The sequence below is a fragment of the Azolla caroliniana genome, unplaced genomic scaffold (assembly GCF_043228905.1).
Source record: "Azolla caroliniana isolate FFs.n. ecotype wild unplaced genomic scaffold, voAzoCaro1.0.p SCAF_2, whole genome shotgun sequence".
NCBI lineage: Eukaryota > Viridiplantae > Streptophyta > Polypodiopsida > Salviniales > Salviniaceae > Azolla > Azolla caroliniana.
Window position 1 is genome coordinate 2,831,129 of NW_028230437.1, and position 25,756 is coordinate 2,856,884.

At 38.6% G+C, this 25,756-nt stretch overlaps 3 protein-coding genes across 3 annotated transcripts; all 3 read right to left on the reverse strand.

The window, feature by feature from the left end:
• Window positions 1-4,610: 4,610 nt before the first annotated feature.
• On the reverse strand, window positions 4,611-13,446 carry LOC147867087 (uncharacterized). Its single transcript, XM_087314832.1, has 5 exons — window positions 13,289-13,446; window positions 5,741-5,811; window positions 5,544-5,649; window positions 5,159-5,294; window positions 4,611-4,977 (listed from the first exon to the last, which is right to left on the reverse strand). Exons 1-5 carry the CDS (start codon window positions 13,375-13,377, stop codon window positions 4,819-4,821), a joined length of 561 nt encoding a protein of 186 aa, XP_087170958.1. The 5' UTR covers window positions 13,378-13,446; the 3' UTR covers window positions 4,611-4,818.
• Window positions 13,447-15,150: 1,704 nt separating this feature from the next.
• Window positions 15,151-18,323, reverse strand: LOC147867088 (dnaJ protein homolog). The gene is made up of 7 exons (XM_087314833.1): window positions 17,925-18,323; window positions 17,374-17,542; window positions 16,772-16,916; window positions 16,487-16,620; window positions 16,192-16,334; window positions 15,879-16,077; window positions 15,151-15,763 (listed from the first exon to the last, which is right to left on the reverse strand). Exons 1-7 carry the CDS (start codon window positions 18,072-18,074, stop codon window positions 15,438-15,440), a joined length of 1,266 nt encoding a protein of 421 aa, XP_087170959.1. The 5' UTR covers window positions 18,075-18,323; the 3' UTR covers window positions 15,151-15,437.
• Window positions 18,324-22,474: 4,151 nt separating this feature from the next.
• On the reverse strand, window positions 22,475-24,754 carry LOC147867089 (small ribosomal subunit protein uS2y-like). The gene is made up of 5 exons (XM_087314834.1): window positions 24,549-24,754; window positions 23,806-24,068; window positions 23,339-23,536; window positions 22,783-22,999; window positions 22,475-22,706 (listed from the first exon to the last, which is right to left on the reverse strand). Exons 1-5 carry the CDS (start codon window positions 24,664-24,666, stop codon window positions 22,633-22,635), a joined length of 870 nt encoding a protein of 289 aa, XP_087170960.1. The 5' UTR covers window positions 24,667-24,754; the 3' UTR covers window positions 22,475-22,632.
• Window positions 24,755-25,756: the final 1,002 nt, after the last annotated feature.

Here is a 25,756-nt window from a genome sequence, read left to right on the forward strand (position 1 = left end):
TTGGATTAGATTAGATTAGATTAGAGATTCGATTGGATTGGATTAGATTAGAGATTAGATTGGATTGGATTAGATTAGATTATATTGCACCAATGATAACATCCTAACTAATTAGCTGGTACATGAGAGATTGTATACATATATACATTTATACCTGATGGATTGTGACTGTTGGTGGGTTTTTTTGTTTTCTTGCTGCTCGGTGGAGGAATGATGGGCGGCGCTGCTCATATCGCCGGTGTCTGCTTCGGCTGTCCAATTCGTGGCCGGTGCGGGTGTCGGCATAGGCATTGATCTAATTTATAATGTGGGGTGGGTCGATCGATCCAATCGATCGGATCCAATGATGGATGGATCGATCAATTGATTGATTGATTGATTGATTGTTCGATTGATTGATTGATTGATTGATTGATGAGAGAGGGGGCTGTAAAAGCCCTCCACCTTCGAGGATTTGTGAAGGGTTAGCATTTGCGCCCCTTTAAAAAGCAAAAGCAAAATGCAACAAAAAAAAAAAAAAAAAAAAAAAAGCAAATTTTAACAAATTTAAAAAAGAAAAAAAAAATATTAATCAAAAGGGTTTTCTTTTCTTTTTTTCACACCCAAACCCTTCCCTCATAAACACACGAGGAAAAACAAACACATGCAAAATAAAATAAAATAAAATAAAGAGAGTTAAAAAAATAAAATAAGAAAAATCCGGAAAAGAAAAAGGAAAATCCTTTAAAAAAAAGCGTGAAAATAATATATATATATATATATATATATATTTGCTTAATTATTTAGGAGTCTCTGTGGGTGTGTGGCGACGGGCCTATCGGGTGGCGACACGTGGCGAGGCAGGCAACCAATGGGCCCACGCCACGTCATCGGGAGCAGAAACAAACAAAAGCAGAGCAACCGATTTGATTTTTGGTTTTTCTGTTTTGCTTTTTGGCGGCGCCCACTTCGGGTCAACGCCTCGTGGAATCCCTTCTCTGTCCTTTTCCTTCCTCTCATTCTTTCTCTCCTTAACCCTAACCCTAACCCTAACCCTAACCCTAACCTAATCCTAACCTAACCTAATTCTAACCCTAACACTAACTTAAACTAACAATCCGCAATGATTCGGTTCGGTTCAAGTTGAGTTGTACCGAACCGTTTAAACCGTAATAATCAGCAAAGGTTCGGTTTGAACCGAACCGTTTAAACCGTTAAGCTGATTGTTAACACTAACCCTCCATTAACCCAACCCCCCCCCCCCCCCCACCCCCACACGCCATATCTGATCACATCATTCTTCACCATCGCAACCCCCCCGGAATCTTCCGGCTTCTTTCACATCTCATCCCGTCCACCAAACGATTCACCAATAAACTCCTTCTCTCGCCCAAACTCGTTAACTACAAAAAACACAAGTCTCCTCACAAGGATCCACAATACGAATGGTTACAATTCCTAGTGTAATGCACAATCATAGAGGCCTTTGCATTCGAGGAGGTTGTAGGATGTCCTTCTCTTGCCCAAACTCGCAACTACAGAACACTAAATGTCCTTAACAAGGATCTACAATATGAATGGTACAGTTCCTTTAAGTGTAATCCACAATCATAGAGGAGGTTGTAGGTGTTTTGAAGGTCGGGTGGCGGTTGTAGGTTCATTAATGTAGGGGTACATCACATGGAGTAAAAAAAATTGGTAGGTTTGGTTGGAAAAAGTGTCGGCATACATAATATCAAACTTGGTTGGAACTTTGTGGCACAACTTGGGCCCATCATCACATGGGCAGAACACATACACACATAAAGAGTGGACAATGAGACTCACTTCCCCAACATGGTTGTTCATATATAGGCTTATCTTGGACAATAGAATTCCAAAAGAAAACTGTCTCAAGTTACCCATTCATACTATGGACAGTATTCAATACATCCTCCTCCCAATTAACCAACCTACATTTGTACGCAGCCAAGAAGACCCCGCTAGGGTTAGGGTTGGATTCTTCAGAGCTTGAGGCCATATGTATGAGGAGGACTCCCGTCACTTGCGCGGTAAACTTTCCTTCTAGCAAGCATGCTAGAGTTCTAGTCTAATATTACAAGAGGGCCTTTCACATTGACTCAAGATATTGATGGAATTTATTTGGATGGCCCAAGGACATAATGTTTTGTCCCCCCTTCTTTTCATGATATTCCTACTGTACTCAAACAAAATGCTTTGGACAACATTAAAATTAGGGTCTCCTTGACTCGTGGGCTCCTGAGTCCTAACCTCTCTAGGCAACTCACATGTAACTTGACACATCACTTCCATTTCGAACCGAAAATTTGGAATAACACGAGTTACTAGGATGGTGCTTTTAACTTTCATCAAGAACCTACTCTTGATTGGGTTTTATTGAACACAAATACTTGTATCAGTCAAATTTATATTGCCTCTTAAAACAAAACCGTGAGCTATTTTGTGGATTTTTTGTTACACATTGCCTCAAAATGATGAAAATCACCCCATAAATGTTTTGGTTTATGGGTGGTAGTTAAACTACCTCAGAAAGTGATATTTTCTATAGCTTACAAAGTTTCTCAACTACTATATAAATATACTACTATATTTCTATCTTAACTACAATATTTGTTTTATTTATATTAATATATAAATATTGACAGTATCTCAAATAATCACAATATATATAGGAACAAGTGGGTTTGTTATGCAAAATTAGTTGGATTCCAGTATAATAGATCTAAGAGAAATCCAATCAAACTCCGTTCCATCAAGGATATCTAAAGCATTAACGATTTATTTAAATACAGTGTAAAAAACTTGTACTAATTTTTTGGAAAAAAAAAACTTGTATTAAAATGGAAAACAAAATACTACATCAAGACTTGTAAAATCATTACAATAAAAAAAGATAAGATGATATCCATAATGATGGTAAAATAAATGACAAACAATTAGATTCCAAGGCATGCTTTTAAGGATCACGCTTAACCCTCCTAATTTCCTCATCTCCTTCTAAACTAGAGGTAGGTACAAGCTCCCTTGATGTTGGTTCAAAGCTCTCAATATCACATTTTGATCACATGAGCACCTACTTCTTGATCCTTGTTAGTACATTCCCTTCTACCACAGTATTTACTAATCCTCTTCTTGATGACGCTTGCACACAAACTAACATACATCTTTGCGGGGATGAAATGTTTGAACTCTTTCAAAGCACAGATGGTTATAGTTCCTAACAAACATCATGAGCCATATTGTGGAAAAATCCACAACTTTTGACCAATTGTGTTATCAAATAGTATTTGACAAGTTTGCACAAAGAAATTGAGGATAAAATACACATCAAACTAAGGAAATAGATCAATAAGTCAAATTATCAAAATTTGTGGCCTTTGATCATGATTAACAAGTGGTAAAACATCGAGTATCTCTAATATTTTTTATGAGAAGGGGAATAAAAAATAGATTTGCTAAGGAATCATTCGTGCAATGATAGTCATGATTCCTTAGAGACATGTCTTTATGCAAATCATTAACGTGTTTACCTTACCACAAGCATGAACAAATTGTCTTCACCCAATTATATGTTAATACTAATTTTAACGAAGAGATCCCCAAATGATAACATTCCACAGAACTTCCAAACTTGTCTTGCAAAAACGAATTGCCCTTTAAAATAAAATGCAGCCAAACTCCAAAAATGGACATTCATGACTGGCAAACTCTTTTGTCGTTACTTTTAGTTGTGCGCGCTTATAATAAGCTCATCACCATGAGTAGGCCCCTATATCTACGATGGCCAATGTCTAATTATTATGGCTTATAAGGAAGATGTTGTTTTTCTTGCTTTACCCTTTGAAGATATAGAGTGAATGGCCTGTCATTCAAAATTTCTCTTATTGACGCTTTTTGGTGCATGTAGGTTGACATTCAAATCAAAACAATGAGAATTATAATTACAATAAACATTCATACGACATGAGGAGCATATACAACTAATTTCCAATTCTTTAAACACGATAAATTATTTCTTTAATGCTTGATTAGAGCTTGATCTTGGAGATTCTTGAGCAATTTCATCCCATGTGCTTTAAAGAACAAGCAAGAATTTAGCCATAAGGATTCACACATGCAACCTTTGAATCATAAAAATTACACTTTAACCAACTCAGCATGTGAAATTGACCCACATTACATTTATAACAAATTTTAACACATGAAATATGGAAAAGTGTCTATTTAGGAGCGGTTCAAACCATGTGCCTTTAGCAACACAATGCTACCCCAAAAATTGTCAGTAGAAGTCACTTAAACATCACATTAGACATCGTTTAAGCAACACAAAGGCATCTCATATGAGTAACACCCAAACATGACATGTCTTAAGATTAATAATACCATGCCTATGGGCCTAAGGTTAATAAGGACCATCATTAACCTGCATGGGTCAAATATGAAGATGCATGCATAAATTATTGTGGTTAATTGTTTTTAATGTTTATTTTTTTATGTTTGAATAGTAAAACCAATAATGGTCCCCAATAATGATTTTTTTTATGTTTGAAATTTGTGGCTTGCGTATAATGGTTCCCTAAACATTGGAATTCCAAATGTAATACACAAACTTGTGAAATTCCAAATATATTGATTTTGTTATGGGGAAGCAGGGGGGATGAAAACTAACAAACACGATGATATGATAAATAACGAGCAAGCATTGAGGCACAAAACCAAGATTGAATGTGTTTTTTGTTTACGGGGGTATATACGTTTACAAGTGCCTAATGGATGGAAGAGCTAGCATTGCATTCTTTTAGAATGGCATCGCAGATCTCATGCTATAGCCGCCTTCTGGGACGAGATTTCTCCAAGCCTGATGGAAACCTTGTGATCTACAACAGAGAACTTGCGGATAGACCATCGGAACAGTGGAACCAGAGGAACATAAAGAGCAGCAACTACAAAAGGTGCAATGACAAGCCATCCAAGCACCTGGAAAATTCATCCAAGTTCGCAATGTTTTCATATGTTTGCTGGTTTAATGAGACTGATAAGGCATATGAAGATTCGATACACAAATCGATTACAAACCACATGAGAGATCATGCAATATGTGGCCGTGTAAACGAGGCAAAAGCATCTGAAAGATTCAATACAAGAATAGATTACAAACCACATGAGAGACCCCCCACAATAGATCTCGACTTGCCGATCCACTAATGATCTTCTTAAATGCATCCGATGTGAGCTCAAATTGTGTGGGGCTGTTGACCATCCATTCTCCAAACCGCAGAAATGGTATTATGAGGCTACCAAGCATTTTGATTTTCAAGTCAGTATTCGATAGGTAACATCGTAAGACATAAACATCCTCTTTTTGTGCTAAGATATTTTCTAACCAAGTTTTAGATCTTTTTTGACTGAACATATCGATGTAAATTTGAGAGAGTGAGCATAATTTTGTAAGTTTTACAAAACACTAGCAAGATAGTATCAAATACATACATCCAAAGTCAGCATTAAGGAAATAACTTTATTTTAATCAGTAAATTCAATACCTGAGCTCAACAGGTGTTGCTATGAAATTGGCAAGCATTAGTGTTGGGGTGTGACATCTAGAACCAAGAATTGCAGCAGCTATGCCACAAAGAAATACTGTAACCCCTGTTGAAGAATGGAAAGATGCATTTGTAAAGCACATTTTATCCTAATGGAAAGAAACACATTATTAATTTTCACTCCATGTTTGTCATACCACAAACAGGGAAAATTCCCAGAGTGATGCCTAGAGCTGCCGAAAAAGCAAGTTGCTTGGGCTCTGTACCTCTGCCATGTAGAATGAGTAATTAATAACCTCACTGATCAATATAATAGGATAGATATATGCTGAGATCAGCAGCACGATTTTATTGAATAAAGATATTTGCTTGAGTGTTTTAACGTCCAAGATAGATGTCAGAAGAAAGAAGAAAAAGTGATTAAATAATAACACGAATAAGCATCCAGATTAAGAATCAAGCAAATGTATAGGCATTTACTTGTTCTCTTGTAAAGTGGCCTTTGTGAGATAAACAAGACTAGCAGTTTTGTTTATCCTAATTGATAGTCACTGGCATACAATTGGTGTTGTGCACACATTATGTAGTGCGTCAGATGCAACTGAAATAATAATTTGCACTATAATAATTTGCTATCCACCTTAGGAAGGTAGACAGGTGGTATGGGTCCTTTGACTTCTTTCTGGAGCTTTCCTACCACTGAAAATCTCGCCCATTTTACTAGCAGATAATTGGGACCATAATAAGTTACAAGTTGAAAGGGCCCACTTTGCTTCCGTGCTTTCCAGGATGCATGATTCAGTCTCCTGTAATCTGCTCTTATGCTTGCAGCCTTTTGTTTATGGGAGAAGGGGTACTCCACCAGGCCTCACCATAATGTGCCTATACCAATCCATGTCTATCTGGCAACATGTCGAATAAACGAATAGGACATAGTCACCAGAAAAAACTCCAATTTTCTGCTTTCAGCCTCATCTAAAACCAAATCCTGGGCTTCAGCAGGATGGTTTTTATTTGTCCACAAGGAGAGCCAAAAGGAAAATACATCGGTTTTTGCGGAAGTCAATACATAAGCTTTTACATCATTAATCAAGAAATACAACGCAACAAAGCAAACAAAAGCAATACTCTAAAACGAATCTCCTCTCATTGAAACTATCTTTATCATTACAAGAGTATGTTACACTATCTTTATCATTACTTAAATCAGGTTGGATACCCTAATATGGATCTCCTCTTATTCAAACATCTTTATAATTCACTAGAGTGTGTCACGCCATTGGAATCGGGTGGATCGATATATTAATACTCTCAATGGTTCATGCAATTGTCAGCATGAGACTTGATATTAAATTATCTTAATGACAAAATAACACTTACGGATCTTCAAAGCCCAGAGAATCATCATTACTTCCTTAAACTAAAGTGAGGTACAAGAGGATAGAAACTATGCTTGCAACTCTCCAGTACGTTTAATGTCAGATAAAACGACAATTTTCTATTTTAGTGAGTCTTTTTCCAAGATAATGCCCAGATCATTATGCTAAGGACTTTCCCAACAAGGACTTGGGACTGTTATATTTGAGACCTTCATTCACAGGGCTTCTGTCATCGGTTCACCCATCATAAGGTGAATGGCATATAAAGGTAATATCTAGTAACCTTTATATCCTCCCACGTATAGTTGTAATCTACTTAAATGAATGATGCCATTTATAAATATTATTTTAATAACCCATTTATAATGTATCTGCCAAACATCTCACATTAAACACTCTAGAAAGGGATACACTTGAGACTCCTTTAAAGAAAGAGAGAGACTAACATTGTGAATGGCATATAAAGGTAATATTCTATAAACCTTTATATCCTCCCAAGTATAAAAGTAAAACTATAAACCTTTTACAAAAATCTATCATCCTAACATACTCATTATGGCTAATTCTTAAGTCATTCTCTCCCCTTAATCGCTTTCTTAATCTCAAGGAATCGGCAATGGCTCGGTTATCCAAGCCAAACCGGTTTGGGGGTTCTCAACCGTGGGCTGAACCGAACCGAACCAATCCCTAAACAGGTTAAGCCTATACCGGTTTGGCACAAACAGGTTAAGCTCTATATGGGTGGTTGATGTCTACAATTTCCTCTTTTGGTGATTTCATCTTGGTAATTAGTAATTGGCAACAGCTGGGTTCAAGCCTAAACCATTTTGCTAAAACGTTAGGGGTTTAGCGACGGGCTCAGCTCCGCTTTGGCTTGAGCCTGTTTAAACGGTTTGAGCTCAGTTCGGCTCAACTTGACCCTGCAAAACCGGTTAAGCCAGTTATGTCATTTAATAATTAGGTCATTTTTCTCTAAAAGTTAGAACTTCAGAGAGAGTGTAAACTCAACAAACTTAGAAGCTGAGAGTCAACTATTGAGTCTCAACACAGACATCAGAGAGAGAGGGAGAGAGGGAGTGAGATAGAGGGAGAGGGAGCCTACATAGTGCACGGTGACGAGAACCTCCTTCTATTGAGCTTAGAGCACCTCCTGCAGCTTGCACGCCTTCAGGCTTCTACGGACAGCATACTGTCCCCCAGGTACATGTTTTCTTGCTTTTATGATGTTTTATAATGAGTTTAAGTTTTAACCCTAGGCAAACACCAATCGCATGCTCTTTACTCTCTTTGCAAAACCCTCGCAGCTTGCAACTTGATTCCTAGCTCCCACGACTACGCTTAAGCTAAGGCGATGAGTAAGAACCACCGCCAACCATCAATTGTTACATTTTTTATTATTTATTTTTGTCATTTTATTTTGTTTCGTGTTGCAGTTTTCAGTAGTAAACTGCGCTTAATGAGCCTTTCGTGTCAAAATTTTCTTATTTTTTTAGAGTTGATTTTTTGGTGGTTGTATTTTAATCACATGTACTGGTTAATTGTTTCTTCATCCATTCCGTTAACGATAACTGTCAATTAGTATTAATCACTAGTTGAAGGTATTAACTTCTCGAGACAATCTAGATCTTGGACAGAGAATATTAGTACAGTTTAGAGGCTAAAGTGTACCCTTCAAGGCTTGCAGTTAAAGGCCTTGTAAGGTTTCAACACATGCATACAAACTCACCACTCGGCCTTGTCATACTGAACTATTGTATATAGTGTCAACAGTCAACAAGAAGTATAATGTTGAGGTTTGTCTCATAATGTTTCAACTACTTTTGTCGTATAGACATGTTTCTATCATGTACATAACAGAAACCATCATATTGAGATTGAAAACTTCAATAGAAAACCATCGTGCACAGGTATTGTCAACCATCATGTTGAGCTCATAGTAAACCATGTTACGGTTTTCATGCCTCAAGCAGAACCATTCTTTTGAGCTCACTATAAACCATATTGAGATTTTAAACCTCAACCCGAACCATCATGTTGAGGTTTTCAAACCTCAACCAAAACCATCGTGTTGAGCTCATTGTAAACAATCATGTTGAGATTGTAAACCACCCCACCTTTGTGTTGAGCTCATCAACAGCCATTGTCTAGAATTCAACCTCAACTATCATGTTGAGTTTACAGCATAATCATGTAGAAACAGTCAACAGCTTTCACTGTGATGAACCATCATGGTGATCTATCGTGGCGAAAAATCATGTTCACTAAAAAAGAAAAAGTACACACGAACAATATAGTAAAACATAAACAGTTTCTCTCTATATAGATGCATACATCTCTACACGCATCAAACAAGTCCCATTGTGTAAGTTTCTCGTGTACAACTCCCTGTCTGTGTCCGACAAATCAAACTTATACTAAGGTATCCAATGGTTTGGTTTCCGAGGTTCGCAAGAACCTTTGAAAAGTGCACCTCCCATACCACTCAACCACAAAAAGACCAAGGCCGGGCTAAGTGATTGGCTTAAAAATATAGACCTAAACAAGATTTGTGAGACAACATCAACTAATACACCCACCTCCTTTCAGAAGGGTTGGCCAAAGTTCACCTTAGATAACCTCATCCACACCAAAGAAGATGTCCTCCTTGAATTCAAACCCTGGAATAAAGAGATCGATCTCTGGTTGGACGAACTAGCAAAGAGAAAAACAATAGCCTGCTAGTACAAAGAGATGTTGAATGCAGAAATTGCTAAAGCTTGTAAACACAACATATGTACCACCAGATTCACAGACCACGGCTAGGCCTAACTTTGATAGCACTTCTATAGGCCATGAGGAACCCCCCAATAAGATCCCAAACTAGGACTCCACCAATGACCCAAGCAAAGAATACCAAAAACTCTAAGACAGTAACCCCAACGACTCACGCACCTAATTCAAAATTTTCTATACAAAAGCTATTGACTTTAGTGGACCGAGGGCGGAAATCCACTCCCGACAAGATGGACTATTACCTAGAGTAAGAAAAGATCAACAATTAGATCTCCAATGGAAATTTCTATTGCCTATCTACACCTAGAATTTAAGAAGATAATGTGGCTTTGCGACAGAGACTCCTACACCTTAAGGTGTCCTAGCTAATAAAAGAAGTATATAGGACAGCCAGGCTCCCCATGCTAGAGAAAAGACATCTTGAGTCAATCTTGGCTAGGCCAGTAGTGTTCACTATAGGAGAAGTCCTAAGATTAGACCCTCAACCATGGCATGATCTACTTCAATGAGTGCAAAGACACAGCCAAGATGGACACAGGGAACCTATAGTCACAATCCCACATATAACAGCCCCAAAATCACTAGAATACACATTGGGCAGCAACACCTTTTGAAACCGATAATACGAGTTTCACACTTATAATGGCAAATGGTATCACCCCTCCAACAATACTTGATATCGGAGCAGAAGGTTTGGTATTATAAGTTATGACCGTTGGTAAAGGTAGTCCTAAGATGGCTCAGGCAGATATTAAACTCTGGATGGCTAATTGCTCAATTCAACTGTAAAAGGGCATCATTAATGGACTTTGTGAATGATGTCCTCTACATGAGAAAAGAGAATAAGTGTTACTGAGTGCAAGTTACACTCAAAAGGTGCACAAAAAGAAAGGTGACCTGCTCACGGACGATCAATCTATGACCACATATTTCGAAGCAAGGTTGTTGGCATGGGAAGCAGGTAACGATCCTGATTATCTTTGAGATGATGGCTGGAATCTAAGGATAGCCCATCTTCCTAAATGAGCTATGATTCAATCATGAATTAGGTGGATATGCTCGATACCACAGGGATGCAGCCATTCGGAAACCCAATGTTGCAATGCAAATGGCTAAATTATCATGAACACCCTGGGAAGCACGCATTGCATAGACATCCAGCGCATGTCACAGATGTACACCAACTCCTCTACCTCCTTTGTGATTGCAGCCATTAACCTGTCCTGCTGATGTGAGGCTCACTGCCACATCATAAATCATCTCTTAATCTTTTCTTATAAATCCTCATTGACATACATCATGTCCTATTGTTCCACATTCACCATCAAGTAAGCATGATAGCTCACCTGAATTCGGGAGGCTAAATTCTCATTAATAAGTATCGTGTCCAACTGTTCCACATTCAACATTAAATAAGCATGATAGCTCGTCTGAATTTGCAGATCTAAGGTATTTAACTTATCCTAGGATACATGTGTGTTATTTAGCAGACACATTAGGTCACTTTTCTAGGTCACTGCCAAATCAGAAATCCTCTTTTATCTTTTCCAATAAATTCTCATTAACAAGTCTTGTGTCCAACTGTTCCACATTCAACATTAAATAAGCATTATAGGTTGTCTGAATTTACAGATCTAAGGTATTTAACTTATCCTAGTATACTGTGCTATTTAGCGGACATATTAGGTCACTTTTCTAGTAATACTCACCTCTCGCATTGGCACGAGGCATTGAGTATGTTAAAATATCTTTCAGAGAGGGCTGATTATGGCATAGCCCATTCCAATCGTGATGAAGTCTACAGTTCCTCTACCTCTGATCTAGCACAATTTGAACATCAATTTCAGGGTATTATTTGGTGTCTAAAGGACCATAGTGGACCTATTTCTTAGTTTAGTAAGAAGTAAACTTCTGTGTCAGCTTCTTCAACTAAATCAACGTACAAAGAAGATTTGGTCGTTACATCTAAAGATTTGTGGGTAATGCATTTGAAAAGGGCTCAGAAGATATGCATAATCAATGACGACCACAAATAACTATCTGTTTGTACAGTCAAAGTGAAATTGCCTTCGCAGGGAATCCTAGGGAACACTTTAGAATGTAAAAAGTTAATTTGACAGAATCACATTTGAGTATCATCCTTCAAAGAACAATCTTGCAAATATGTTCACCCACACTCTTGACACCTAAAGATCAATTGTCAAAGAAGTGGTATTTGTCCTTCCTCAGAATGTAACTGAAGAAGACGATATTAGGGTTTATAAGTTTTGATTTGGGGATGTCTTGCTGCTTATCGATAAAATAGATTTCAGTTTTCAAGTCAGCAATATCAAATTAATCTAGAGCATGGTTTTACTACCTTTGGGGTTTTCAGCTGAAGAGCTGGAAAAGCATCATCCTATTTCAATTTGGTGTTTCAAAAAAATCCTTTGATTGAGTTCATCAGAGTGCCATCTTAATCTGTTGAGCAACTGCCCTGGTAAGAAAGTATAACAAAGGTGGATAACTTCTGATACTATTAGGATTCCACCAGTCTCTAGAAATGGTGATTCATCATCCAGCTATTTAATAATGTACTCAGCTTAGCCATGCACTAAGATTTTGAGATAAAGTATGCCAATTTTGAAGTTAAAGATGAAAGGGCTAGAGAAGTCGGATGGTGCATGGAACTGCATTTCTTTTCTGCCATGATGTAACCATGTTATGAACAGGGTTAAGAGTGGATATTATTGGGATGAGCACCATGCTCTCTTTTTTAAAGATCCATTGCTCTATTATGGTAAAAAAATCATACTTGATAAGACCCATCCATCCTGTTTATGGTCCAAAAGCAGAAATGTTATACCTTCATAATTCCCAGCCGTGACAATGATACAACTGTTGACGTCAAATCATACATGTCAAGCACTGTGTTAAAAATCTTCCATAACATCGTTCCTGTGGTGGACAATCCAATCATCGAGTGATGAGATAACCGCATATGAGAGAGAAAGGTGAAGGGAAGAAATGAGTTAATGTATTAGAAATATGAAACCCACAATGATAGTAATGCTAATCGGGTAAGTTAGATATATCACGGAGTAGCCGGTAATATTATATGAAAGAAAAACAAATATCTCTAGTTTTCCACAAAGATTTCTCACAATTGCTTGTACCAAAAAGAAAATACAAAGGAAGTGACCAAGCCGATCCAATCAATGATAAAAGTCAGAACTGCTAGATAAAAATGATACTTCAAAGATCAAATGCATTAATATGGAGTTAAATGGAATGCTTAAAATGCTCCTTCGCCTTCATCCTTCAGATCTTTCCATTTTCGTCGCATTCTTAGACATGATCTAGGATTTCCTGATAACGATGAGCGTGGGAGCTAGTATTCTCTCATCATTTATGATCTTTCAGTGTTTTTGTTACCAGTTTTACACATGATCTACGGACTCTGATGATGAAGATGATGAATTAACAACGAATGACATCGATGAGGGGGGGGAAACTTCCGCTGCTATGTCATGATTGTCAATAACAGATCTTTGGAGGATAGCACCCAGGGCAAACGATTTAGAGAGGCAAAAAACGGAGGATTTAGAGTCTAACCTGCGCAAGATGAGGATAACAGGGTCGGCTAGGTTAGTCTTCCACCAACGCCTGAGCCAGTTGGAGGCAGTGGCGGTGCTGGGCTTCATGGTGATGGCCTCCTGCCTCAGGGGGTGAGCCTCTGCTACGGCGGCGGCTGCTCTGTTTTTCTCAGTCTCCTCTGCAGGTATCATGAATGGAAATGGAAATGGAATGAAGAAGAAGTGAAATTGCCCATCAAGAGAAAGAAGAAGCCATGCATGGGAGTGGGATGGGCGGACGGATGGGCGGGGGCTCGGCCAAATCGGCCATCGGACCCGGCCACTGGCCACCTCTTCGGCATGGGTGTCCGCCCGCCCACTTGGTGCTCTCCGTCCATGAGAGCAAACCCTCGTAGATCGATCGGGATTCCGGACATGGGACACGCTCTTTCCAAAACGCCCCTTTCTCCCCCCATCACGTGGAACCGTGAATCCTCTTTGCTTAGTCCTAGTGTCTCGAACACGTCCGGCCTCTTTGATTAGTCTTCGTGTCCTCTTTGCTTTCTTAATCTCATGTCCGAACTATCCTCTCTCTGGTGTCTTGGACCCATACATATTCCCTTACGGATTTGAGGCCATTCAAATGTCGTGCAATCGTATTCATCTATATTTTTCTCATATGACAAGAATCTAGGATGCTCTCAAAGCGAAAAACTGCTTGTATGGTTAAAAGATGTCGTTGCATAATCAATTCCAAGTCTCTTCATCTCTTTGTGAATACGATTACCTTTCGGCAACATTTCCAAAATCCTACTCCTTTCATGAGATGATTCTTGGGGTTGGAACCATGAGTTCTCATCTAGTTCACAAATCCTAATTTAAATGACAATCGTGTGCACATTGGTCGATGACCAACAACACACAACGACACTAGGCAACAATCATTCATGCACATATCCAAGAAAGTATATTACTAAGGATAGAACTTAGACTCAACAAGCCCAAAAGACCCATGACCATACATACTCTTAAGGAAATATAAAACACACCATATCGAATAATTTATTTAATACATGTGAATGCCAATCCTGAATGGGAGATTAAGGAGTATGACAACCATGCATTAAGAACTAGAAACATAATCATCATTCGCAAAGAGATACTCAGATATGTATAGGAATATGCAAGCATCGCTTCGTCCAACATAAGTACACTAAGTGTTTATTGTTTGGTATGAATTAAAACAGATGCATTTAGGCATAGATTTCATCCAACTTAAGTACCAATACATATACAATACTAGCACCACCATTTTCCTTAAGAATTTTCATGGTAAACAGATACATGAGGGTATAGATTCATCCAACTTAAATACAAATACATATGATTAAAGATACACGTAGGCATAGATTTCATCCAACTTAAGTACAAATGCATATAATTAACCAGCGCCAACATTTTACTACATATTTTATCCATAACTACGTATATGTAATTTTTTGGAAAATATTAGGATTTGAGCTTGATACTTCATAAATTATCAAATTGAAGGACTTACGCACAAGAATTTCATTGGTTAAAAAATCCTCCTAGGTGTATGTAGGAATTGTAGGAATAGGAATTTAACTGCTTGATGTCCAAATCACCAATAGGAATTTAATCTTCTTCATTTTATCACCAATGCAAACTCTCATTACAGATTACAAAGGGGTTTGCCAATGTTAATTTAAGAGGAATTTAATCTTCTTCATTTTATCACCAATGCAAACTCTCATTACAGATTACAAAGGGGTTTGCCAATGTTAATTTAAGAGCACATTTTTTTCATTTTGCTACTTAACACACCATTGCAACCTTTCTGTCATAATGTTAATACAGGAAGCGAGGGAGTTAAAAATAGGGAGAAAAGACAAATTTCCACTCAAATATCTTTGTTTTGACTAATCAAACATGGTTCTTACAAACAAACACATGATCTCATGTAATCAATCTATGACAGTCAGCCATTCAGCAGTGTCATCACCAGATTGTACATAGTAAATTCATACTATTGTTGATGCATGAGAGAGAGATTAGCCCAACCCAAATTCTAATCACTAAAACCCGCCATTCTTTTATATAAGAAACTTCTGTGCCCAAACTCTTTCCATTTCCTAAGTTTAAAACAATAATAACACAATCGGAGCAAACTACTGCTGAGCACACTGCACTTGTGGTCCTGCAGATGGCTCTTCCTCTTCATCATAAGCCTCTTGTCGAGATTGTTGCTGTTTCCTCTTGAGTTCCTCTTCCATATTCACATCTTGCAGAATAGTTTCTTCACATTCATCAAGCTCCATGTCTGTCATTCCATTTGATGGCCGAGGGGGTAATATCGCTTCCAAAGCCTTACATTGATCCAAGGACAGAGATCCTGACTCCGGAAACTCCACCGAGAAATGGATATAAAGCTTGCCCTTCATGAATGGACGCTGGTATATCGGCATACCCTCATCATTAACAGCTTTGAATTGGCCTGATGAACAATGCGACCAAACCATTAGGAATGCTTTCCAAATTGCTAAAAAGTTGGCAGTTACATCTATATAAACGGAGTCTTTACAACAACCTGACCCATGAAAGAGTCTTACCAGGTTTTACAATCTCTCCTTGCAGTGACTTGAGAAGTAATTGACGTCCATCAAGATGTGTCAGAACAAATTGGTAACCACAAAGGGCCTCCACCAAAGTGAGAGAGTGTTCCACAAATAGATCATCTCCCTTTCTCTTGAATTTCGGATGGTCCTTGAGTTGAAGAACAAAAACTATGTCACCTGTAATAGTATCAGGCTGTGCACAAAGAAAGACAGGCCCCATTATGTCTCTAAGCATTCAAATAAAACATCAACATAAAGCAATTCAAAAGGATTCTGTAAGAGATTATGCAACAGACAAATTACTTACTGCCTCGTCTGCTTCACCAGCAAAAGTAATCTTCTGTCCATGTTTCATACCCTTATCCACATGCACTTCCAGGACTTTCTTCTCTTGCACAACCTTTTCACCCTTGCATTGAGAGCACTTATCCTTCTCACTGATGGTTTCCCCTGGAAAATGCAACATGCAAGAACAATAACATGTTCATTATTCATGATTACAGAAAGAACTACTTTTCTACTTTCATATGGATAGCAAACTGTAAATCAGAGTGACAACATAAATTCAGAAATTGAACATCAGCCTACGAAATTATACATACCTGAGCCTTGACAAGAAGGACAAACTTGCTGCATTTGTTGAATCATGCCTGGCCCAAGCTGCCTTATTGACACCTTCATGCCAGACCCTTGACAACCAGCACATTTCACAGTAGCTCCAGACTTGGATCCGCTTCTGTTTAGAAGAAGCATTATTATCGTCATATAATGACACTTAAGACATACAGAAATATAGTATGAATAGAATCAATAATAACAAAGTCTTCATTCTACACACAAGAAATGGAGGGCACAGTGTACTATTAAAGCAGACTTCGAAGACTCACCCTTTACATTTGGGGCACAACACATTCCTGGAGAGTGATAGCTTCTTTGAAGTTCCATTATAAAGCTCTTCTAAAGACACCTTAAGTGGATGTACAACATCTTCTCCACGTCTCTGCCTTGATCTCCCACCCCTTGAACTACCACCTAACAATAGCGAATTAAGAAACAAGCAAATCTTAGCATATGTTTAACCTAGTTTGGTACAACACAGAGGTCTAGATGTTCGCTCAACAATTGAGTATCTATATACTTAATGAAAACATTGATAACAAAAAATCATTGTGCTCACATCCCTCCAAAACATATCCCTTCAAAAGATAATATGCTCAAACTTAGCCAGAGAGACCTACCAAGATATCCAAACATACCAGCACCCTCACCTTATCTAGAAATTGCTTTGACTCTCAATCCATTTAATACCACACAAGAAAAAACCAGACACCTTGTCTGGAAATACTTAAGAATTTTATACGTGATCTAATAAATGGTACAGAATATCATCCCACCCGCAGAGAACAATCACTTGGTCGTCCGATCCTCTCTTTGTTAGATCTTCGGTATGAGATAAGCTGAAAAGGAAAGGAAAGCGTAGGAAACTAACCTCCAAAAGGACTAGCGCCACCAAAGAAGGATTCGAATATGTCAAAAGGACTGTGTCCATCAGCACTGCCACCCATTCCTTCTTTAATAGCATCCTCTCCATACTGATCATATATTTCTCTCTTCTCTGGGTCACTCAAAACTTCGTATGCCTGAGCTAGTTCCTTAAACTGACCACACAGAAACGAGACACCGATTAAATACTAGACAGATAAAAGCATTGCAACGACTATAACATAATACTTATGGAACATATAGATGAAATATCAGACATATAAAAGCATTGCAATGAATTATAAGACATTATATTTCTGGAATAAATAGAAGACAGATCGGACAGATAAAAGCATTGCAATGAATTATAGAACATTATATTTCTGGAATAAATAGACGACAGATCGGACAGGTAAAAGCATTGCAATGAATTATAAAGCATAATATTTCTAAAAATAAATAGGCGGATCAAGAAAACGAGGCACATATGAAAGATCAGATATAGAGATTGGAAAGATGATATTAAAAAATCTTGGTTCACGGCCGAATACTAGATACCTTTTCAGGGTCTCCACCTTTGTCGGGGTGATTCTTAATTGCTGCCTTCCTGTAGGCTTTCTTCAACTCGTCTGTAGAAGCAGTCTTTGAAACGCCGAGCACTTCATAGTACCTCGTGTTGTTGCTTTTCTTGGGGGCTCGACCGAACATGATGCTGGCGGAGATAACAGAGGGAGAAGACGATGGACCGAGGTTCCGAGATTCGGTAAAGCGAGGAAGACCTTGACGGGATAGGATTTCAGAAAGGGAAATGAAAACAGCCGGATCTAGTCTTCAAAGGAGAAATCGAAGGATCGTGGAATCAGAGATCAAGACGAAGGATTAGGGCTTGGCAGATGCAGACAACGGATTAGGGTATCGCAAAGAGAGGCGACAGACTAGGGATTAGGAAGAGATAAGACAGCAAAAGGCAGGAGAGATGAGGGTGTGGGATTTGAAAACAATGGGGGGAGGGATGAATTAGGGTTCCGGCTGTCGCAGCAGAGATGGGGAGGAAATTAGGGTTTCGATCAGCACACAGCTTCGGCTATGGGGGAGAAAGAAAGAAGAAATAGAGAGAGAGAGAGAGAGAGAGAGAGAGAAAGGAAAGAAGAAGGTCGGAGGGTCTAGAAGCTTCCATGGAAAATAGAAGATAAAATATGAAGAATATTAGTAAATATTTATTTGTATTTATATTATTGGCCTTCTTCTATAGCCTTCTAGAGTGTTCGGTCGTTGACAATGAAAAGGGACAAATATGTAAATAACTTTTAAATACGTATGAATAATGAAACCATAAAAACTCGAAAGCTTTTCGTTCCTTCTTCTTCACATTCTCACACTTTTTCTCGCTTCCTTCTCTTCTTGGCCCTTGCCTTCGGTCTTCGGCTCGAATCCAGACACTCTCGGCTTACGGATTTGAGCTCTCCAATCAATCTCTTTTGTATACGAATGTGGTCGGGCTTTTTATTACTCAGTCAGAGCGTGTTTTAGGTTGGTGATATCAAACCAATTTGTGTGAGCATCCATCGATGATTCAATGCGCAAAGGAATGTGTCAACTTGTGAAGAGCTTGACATGACCAACAAGCTACCTAGGCAACTTCGAGATGGCGTGAAGGAAGTGACACCATGACTCAATATCAAAGTCAGACATTCATAGCACAATTTGAAGGAAACCCTACTAGACGTAAATAATTAACTAGATATATGGTTATCACATAACGCACAACTTCTTAAGTATGTGTATGTGTTATGTACATGAGAGAGATTGTGTGTGTGTGTGTGTGTGTGTGTGTGTGTGTGTGTGTGTGTGTGAGGTTAACAATGTATACACCAACGACAAGTATATATGTTAACGATAGGGGGATGATAATGATCAACAACACAAAAGGAGAGGGGGTGCTTTAGATCAAATTGCCCTCTCACTACCTTCTTGTTGGACTGCAACTACTCGCTCGTTGTCATTGTGTTTTACGTCGAGTATAGAATATCCTTTACCATAATTGTATGGAAAGGGAGTTATATCATTAGGAGATACATGGTTATGACTAAAGGGAATAAGTTGGTTTTAATGCAAACACGTGTATCCACCACTTGTGTGATCACACGCATGCCGAACACTAGAGTCGCACATATGCGCCCATTACTTGTGAGATAGCACACACTTTGGATACTTGTGCTTTATATCTTAGCATATGAGGGTTTTTTTTATTACATTTTGTTACATGTCGTTACACAGCACCGGAGGTGCAAGAAAACTAACTTGCAAGGATTATGAGAAAACTCGTTCTAGTCAAACAATGAGATGTCAACATTGTTGCAATAAGAGTGGAATTGGCCAGAGCACCATGATGGGTTGAGACTACAACCAAGCTAAGTTGATTGTTTGACAATGCTTTAGTATGTCCAATGTTCGGAGAGTTGAATACAAGAAAGATCGTTCTCACAAGGAACGAACTTGGCGGTAGTGAATCGTGGTCAAGGCAACCACAACCAAGCACCACCAATTGCTAGCCAATATGCAAACAACAACACTAACGTTGGAGGAATTAATGGCAACCCTACTTGAGGGGCAAAAGAAATATCAATCTCACAAGAAAGGGACTAGATGGCATATTGGCAGTGGTCAAGGCAACCACAATAGAGCACCATCAATAGCTAGCCACTACCCTCAATAACACTAACATTGGAGGAATTAAAGGGCAAACTCACTTGAGTTGCAACCCCTCCATGCCAAATGACCATGAAAGCCTTTTAATTTGAATTGGTAACAAATACAACAGAACATATACTTTGGATAGATTTGTGAAGCTAGGATATAATGAGGAAAGGAAGCATACATCTTCGACACAAAAAATGAGACAAGAGAGAATATTGAATGGCATACCACAAGTTAGTGGTAGAAGTGCGTAGTGAGGCTCGTCATCTTGTGCTTAGGTGGGAACATGACATCTTGGTCACATGGGCACCCTTCAAGAGATTATTGCTCCTACTCCATTTGGGAATGTTGAAGCAACAATCGTTGCACTCGTTTCACCCGAAAAAGGTCAATGCAACTGCACATGCCCTAAAGCCACCAATCTCTCCTCTGACTTATTAGAATCAACAACCCCTCTTGGACACAATCAAGTCATCCTAACCATCATTGGCCCCAAGTGCCCAATTCCTTGCATCCTCAATTTGTTGTCTTTCCCTCTATCTAGAGGAAGGTTCATCCACAACATCTATTGCCCACACGCATGACATAATAGTTAAAAAGAAATATAGTTAACTAGGTTGTATGACTAGTTTTTGTATTATATGAATTGTTGATTATGTGGCTTGATGAATAAAACATCAAATTAAAAATGGTTGCACAACAACCTTCCATGAAGCATATGTAAAATGCTTGAATGAAACTTTTGTAAGGATGTAGTGCCTTTCAGTGTTCTTGCCAAAAGCTACTTCATACTATGGTGTTGTCCTTGAGAAACACAAGAGGTCAATCTCAAGGAATGTACCACCACCTACCCTTTTGTTGGTGAGACACGTGAGAATGAGTGTCAACCACTCTCAAGCTACTAATGTGTAGAATAACTACTAAAGCAAATTGTGATTCAAATCTACAACTTAATCACCTGAAGATTAATTATATACTTAATCTATGTGAGACTTTACCATAATATGAGCATCTGATTGGAGAGCAACTAGGCAATAAATCAACAACATGATTAAACTTTCACTAGTCACACTTAATTGCATTCCTAGAATAATGACAATGATTATGACTATAACTTGAGATTAAGGAAATGATTAAGAGAGTATTAACTTTAGCTCTAGTGAACGTATATGAGGAAGAAACCTTGCAAAAGGTTTATAGTTTCATATATGTAGTTCTTCCCTGTTTAGCAATATTACAACCATCTTCCTTAACACTTGGGAGGCTATAAAGGTTTATATATATATATATATATATATATATATATATATATATATATTAACTTTAAACTTTATTGCAATGTTCGTCCTATATCTACAAGGAAGTTTTAGTTTATCCCAAGGTAAGCTTAAGTGTATCCTCAAGAGTCTCTTTAGTGTTGAAGGTAAGATGTCTAATAGATACTTATAAAGGGTTTCATAAGTATGTGATATTGATTGACGTGAGTGCAATGAGTGTGTATTTGGTATAATATAATACTGATTCTTCCTTTGATTATTCTTCAAATTTGTTTCTTGGTGATAACTTGTGTAGATGATGTAGATACACGAACCAATTTCATTGTTTTGATTCCAAACTCACGAGTATTACTATTAGGCAATGTCTATTAACTATTTCTTTTGCAAAGTAAGGAGATCAAAATAGCCAGCATTAAGGTGGATCAATATACATCGCCAAAACCATGACAATGGTAGAGAAGAGCTTGCATTATGCATGCTAGATAGGTCGATGTTGACTACATTGAAGTGTTAGGCAAATCATTCACATTCCATACCAAGAGGAACATTTCCACTTGCTGGACAATCATTATGTAGAAGGCATGGCCTGCTTGTTACATGACCCATGAGATGCAAGAGGTGCCCCTTAATAATGTATATATGCAGGAGATCAATCACAGGTAATATCCTGACCTTAATAATTGAGACACTATATAAAGGACATCTCAGAAGTTCATCTATTTCAGGTATCCCTGGATGTTTATCCTGTCACAACCGAACTCAAACAACTAAGTTGGACCATTTGTTATTGGCATATTTGAGCCCTACAACATATCAGATCTTGGGACCATATAATATCCTGATTCATAAATGATGCCAGGAACCCTTCTATCAGCAAGAGACAACCTTTTATGTGTATGCAAATTCACTCTTCCATATTAAAAAATCTCTGACTGTGCTCCTTTCACCTGAAAGTGAAAGTTCTGGAGATGAACGCCCTTGGTAGCAATGATTCATGATAGATTTGACATTCATGACTTACAAAACAATTTCAATAAATTTAGTGCTTATTTCTCTAAAAACTCAATTGTAAACTAGATCAATTCCTCACCTAGAGAGCATAGAAATTCCAAAAACACAGACACATATGGAAGAAAGTCAAAACTAGATTCGTTTCAAAATTGGTTAAGATCCAAGAATGGTCCTATTGACTATAATCCCAGCTTTTGCCCAGCTTGTAGAATATAATCCTGACAAAAAATTTGATCATCCGTCAAAACCTACAAAACACGAACTCATGTCTTGTAAATTAATCAAAGGCCTTCCCAGCCAGCTGCACCAGCAGGAGCAGGAGGAGCTGGAGCAGAATCCCATCCTTGACTGGCACCTAAAAAAAAGTCAAGATGACATTAACACGAGGCTAAACCAAAGTCAAGTGAACACATGGTAAAGTCAATACATACCAGCTGGCCCAGCGGACCATTCTTGCGCAGCTACTGGAATTGCTGTCACAGGTGCTTCCCAGTTACCCACAGCAGCATCAGTTCCATCTGCAGTCCACTGTTCCACGGCGGCAATGGGTGGTGCAGAATACTCTGCGGGTGTGAACTCCTGAATCACACCTTCCTCATCCTCACGCTCCTTGGCCTCCTCTGGCTCCCGATAGAAGAATAAATCAACCTGTGAAATTTAAGAATCGGTGTTATCAGTGAACAAACCATGCCATATTCTATCACAGATCAACGTATGCATCAAATAGTATTAATAGCAAAAAAACATTCCAAAATGCCCTCGATTGTTTCTGCTTTTTATTCCCCAAATGCCGGTATGCCACAGTTAACTTGGGAAAGGCTTGACTAAGGTATTTGGGCAAATAACAAATGCCTACGAGCATTTGGGGAAATAAAGAAAATCCCAAGAATATTTCAGAAGTTTTTTTCTGGATTAATAAACACTCATGCAAATCACAAGTTGCAGGTTTTAGTCATTGATAGATAATCTAGGGATTAGAATTCACACCATGACTTCCCAAGGTTGGCGAGGAGGGATTGTTCCCCTCATTTGAAGGACCATTCGTGCCAACATCCAGAAGAGACAGCCAATGCTGTGCTTCCCTTTGTTGTTGGAAGGGATTCCAATATCAACATGACGCATTGGCGAGTCCGTGTCACAAAAAGCAATAGTGGGGATATTACCAAGAGCAGCTTCCCTGATTGGCTGAACAATTAAACAACAAAAAGCACATAAAAACAAACAGTTGAAAACTATTGCACAATCGAGATGGAAAGACATAAATCGAACAGGAAAACATGAAAAACATCCCCAACTTGGGGAGACCTTTTTGCTATGATATTCCCAAGTACATTCTGAAGGTTTCCAAGAATACCCTTATTGAGTGAGTACCACCTTCTAGAGCAGCACTAGGGTATTCTAGTAAACATTCCAAAAGTTCTTTGCCCTATGTAGTCATAATACCCTATTGTTACCTGATGATCAGTCCGAGGATCAGTTAAGATGAGGAGGCGAGGTTCACAGAAGGTTGTTTGAAGCTGATTTGTGAATGTTCCCGGAGTGTGACGACCTGCGATTGCTTGTGCACCTGTATACTGTGCAAATTTCAAAACGGCCCTTTGGCCATATGGTCTCGCAGACTGGACTATAATATCCTGTGGGTTCTCAATGGATACAATAACTCGAGCCGCGAGTTCAAGTTTCTCCCATGTTTTCCCCACGTTGATGATGAAAATACCTGAGAATTCCAGGTCAAGAACAAAAATTACAGGATAAGAATAATGCATATCAACTTAATATTAGCACTGAACGTTAACAGTTGGAAATTATGGAACCAAATGAACAAGGAGTAAGCAGTGAGGAAAAATACAAAGGCCTTGAATAAACATAACAAAACCCATAGAAGATCAAAACACAAATATATGTTAACATCAGTTCAAACCATGCTTCTCTTCCCCTGCCCCCTCCAAATGCCTAAACAAAAATAGTACTTTTGAAGAGCATTACAGTAGAACAAAAATCAATGCAGGAAGTAAATTCTTCAGAGATCAGGAGAGGATGTGTTAGATTGACATTCGCATTACATTAGACAGATCTCAAAGAAGGGCAATTCCTCGAGGAATAGTTACTGAGGGACGAACAATTTACATGAGAAAATTACTGAAAATGAATCAAAAGGACGAACGAACGAAAGAAGAAACAAAATTAAGGGACAAACCATCAGATCGGCGTTTCCATACGTATCGCTCCATCTGGAAGTCGCAGTTCTTGGTGCCGAGGTGGACATCGGCAGCGAGCATCATCTGTATGTCGGATTCCTTCTGGGAGAGCGCCATGGCAATTGGGCTATGGCAACAGCAGGGCTCTCACAGAAGCTGAGGAACGAAGGCGATGGCGATGGCGATGGCGATGGCGAAAGGAAGAAGGCACAGAAGGAGCTTGAGTTTTCAGATGTAAACCCTAGAAGTAGAAATCTTAGATCTCTGTTGGTCTGTCTGTGTGAGGAGGTGTGGGTCTCTCTATGTCTGTGTGGATGGGTGTTTGGGGGGTGCCCATTGTTTGGGCGGACATTATTCCGGCCAAGTGTGAAATGGAAAAGGACTTGCAAACACGACCCGAAACCCTCGTGGCTCGCCCCTCACGAATCTACACCGGACCTTGAGATTCTACGGTCAAGCATATTCTCAATCTTCACCAGACCTTGAGATTCTACGGTCAAGCATATTATTGAATCTTCACCTGGCATTGAGATTCTACGGTCAAGCATATTCTCAAATCTTCACCGGACCTTGAGATTCTATGGTCGAGCATATTCTCAAATCTCTCTCAACTTTCAAATCCATACTTGGCCATCGATCTTGATTCGTGTTGGGGGCCTAATTTAATTCTACTCTCAACAAAGTTTATAAGAAATGAAGATGGTGTCGGAAGCAGTCCATAATCTGCGCCTTGGATGGATTTTTAGTTTTTTAGCTTTCTTGTAGTCCTTCAAAAATCTAATTGCAGTTTTATTTGGTTTGTTAAACACAATCATGCACCAATAGCACAAATGAATACTAATCAAAATCTCGTATATTTCATGATCAAAATCAAATTACATATGTTTGTGGCTTGTACGTGCTTATATAGTTTACAAAAGAAGAGAGGTCTATAGTTACCATGTGCTTCTTACATTCCTTCGTATCTCATGATTTTTCAAACCAACATACACTATAGTTACCTACCTAATGAATATGGCACTAGTCTACACCTTAACATAATCCAATAATGTCACTTGTAGAGTATAAAAATCTTCAAATTTGCCATCCTCTTAGAGGTGAGCTCTGTATTGTTGACACTTGCCAAAAAGGTCATCTCAAAATGTCCTCACACTAGACTCTAACATTTGGCCATTACCCATTGACGTTGGTTGCTTTTATTAATCCC

Coding starts and splice junctions, on each gene's coding strand:
- LOC147867087 (XM_087314832.1), bottom strand. CDS start 13,377: ATGAAGCCCAGCACCGCCACTGCCTCCAACTGGCTCAGGCGTTGGTGG. Junction 5,812..13,288: donor GTTATCCTCATCTTGCGCAG/GTTAGACTCTAA, acceptor TCTACATGGCAG/AGGTACAGAGCCCAAGCAAC. Junction 5,650..5,740: donor GGGAATTTTCCCTGTTTGTG/GTATGACAAACA, acceptor ATTCTTCAACAG/GGGTTACAGTATTTCTTTGT.
- LOC147867089 (XM_087314834.1), bottom strand. CDS start 24,666: ATGGCGCTCTCCCAGAAGGAATCCGACATACAGATGATGCTCGCTGCC. Junction 23,000..23,338: donor GCCAACCTTGGGAAGTCATG/GTGTGAATTCTA, acceptor TAAATTTCACAG/GTTGATTTATTCTTCTATCG. Junction 22,707..22,782: donor ATGGTCCGCTGGGCCAGCTG/GTATGTATTGAC, acceptor ACTTTTTTTTAG/GTGCCAGTCAAGGATGGGAT.
- LOC147867088 (XM_087314833.1), bottom strand. CDS start 18,074: ATGTTCGGTCGAGCCCCCAAGAAAAGCAACAACACGAGGTACTATGAA. Junction 16,078..16,191: donor CTGGTGAAGCAGACGAGGCA/GTAAGTAATTTG, acceptor CTTTGTGCACAG/CCTGATACTATTACAGGTGA. Junction 15,764..15,878: donor AGGAGAGATTGTAAAACCTG/GTAAGACTCTTT, acceptor ATTGTTCATCAG/GCCAATTCAAAGCTGTTAAT.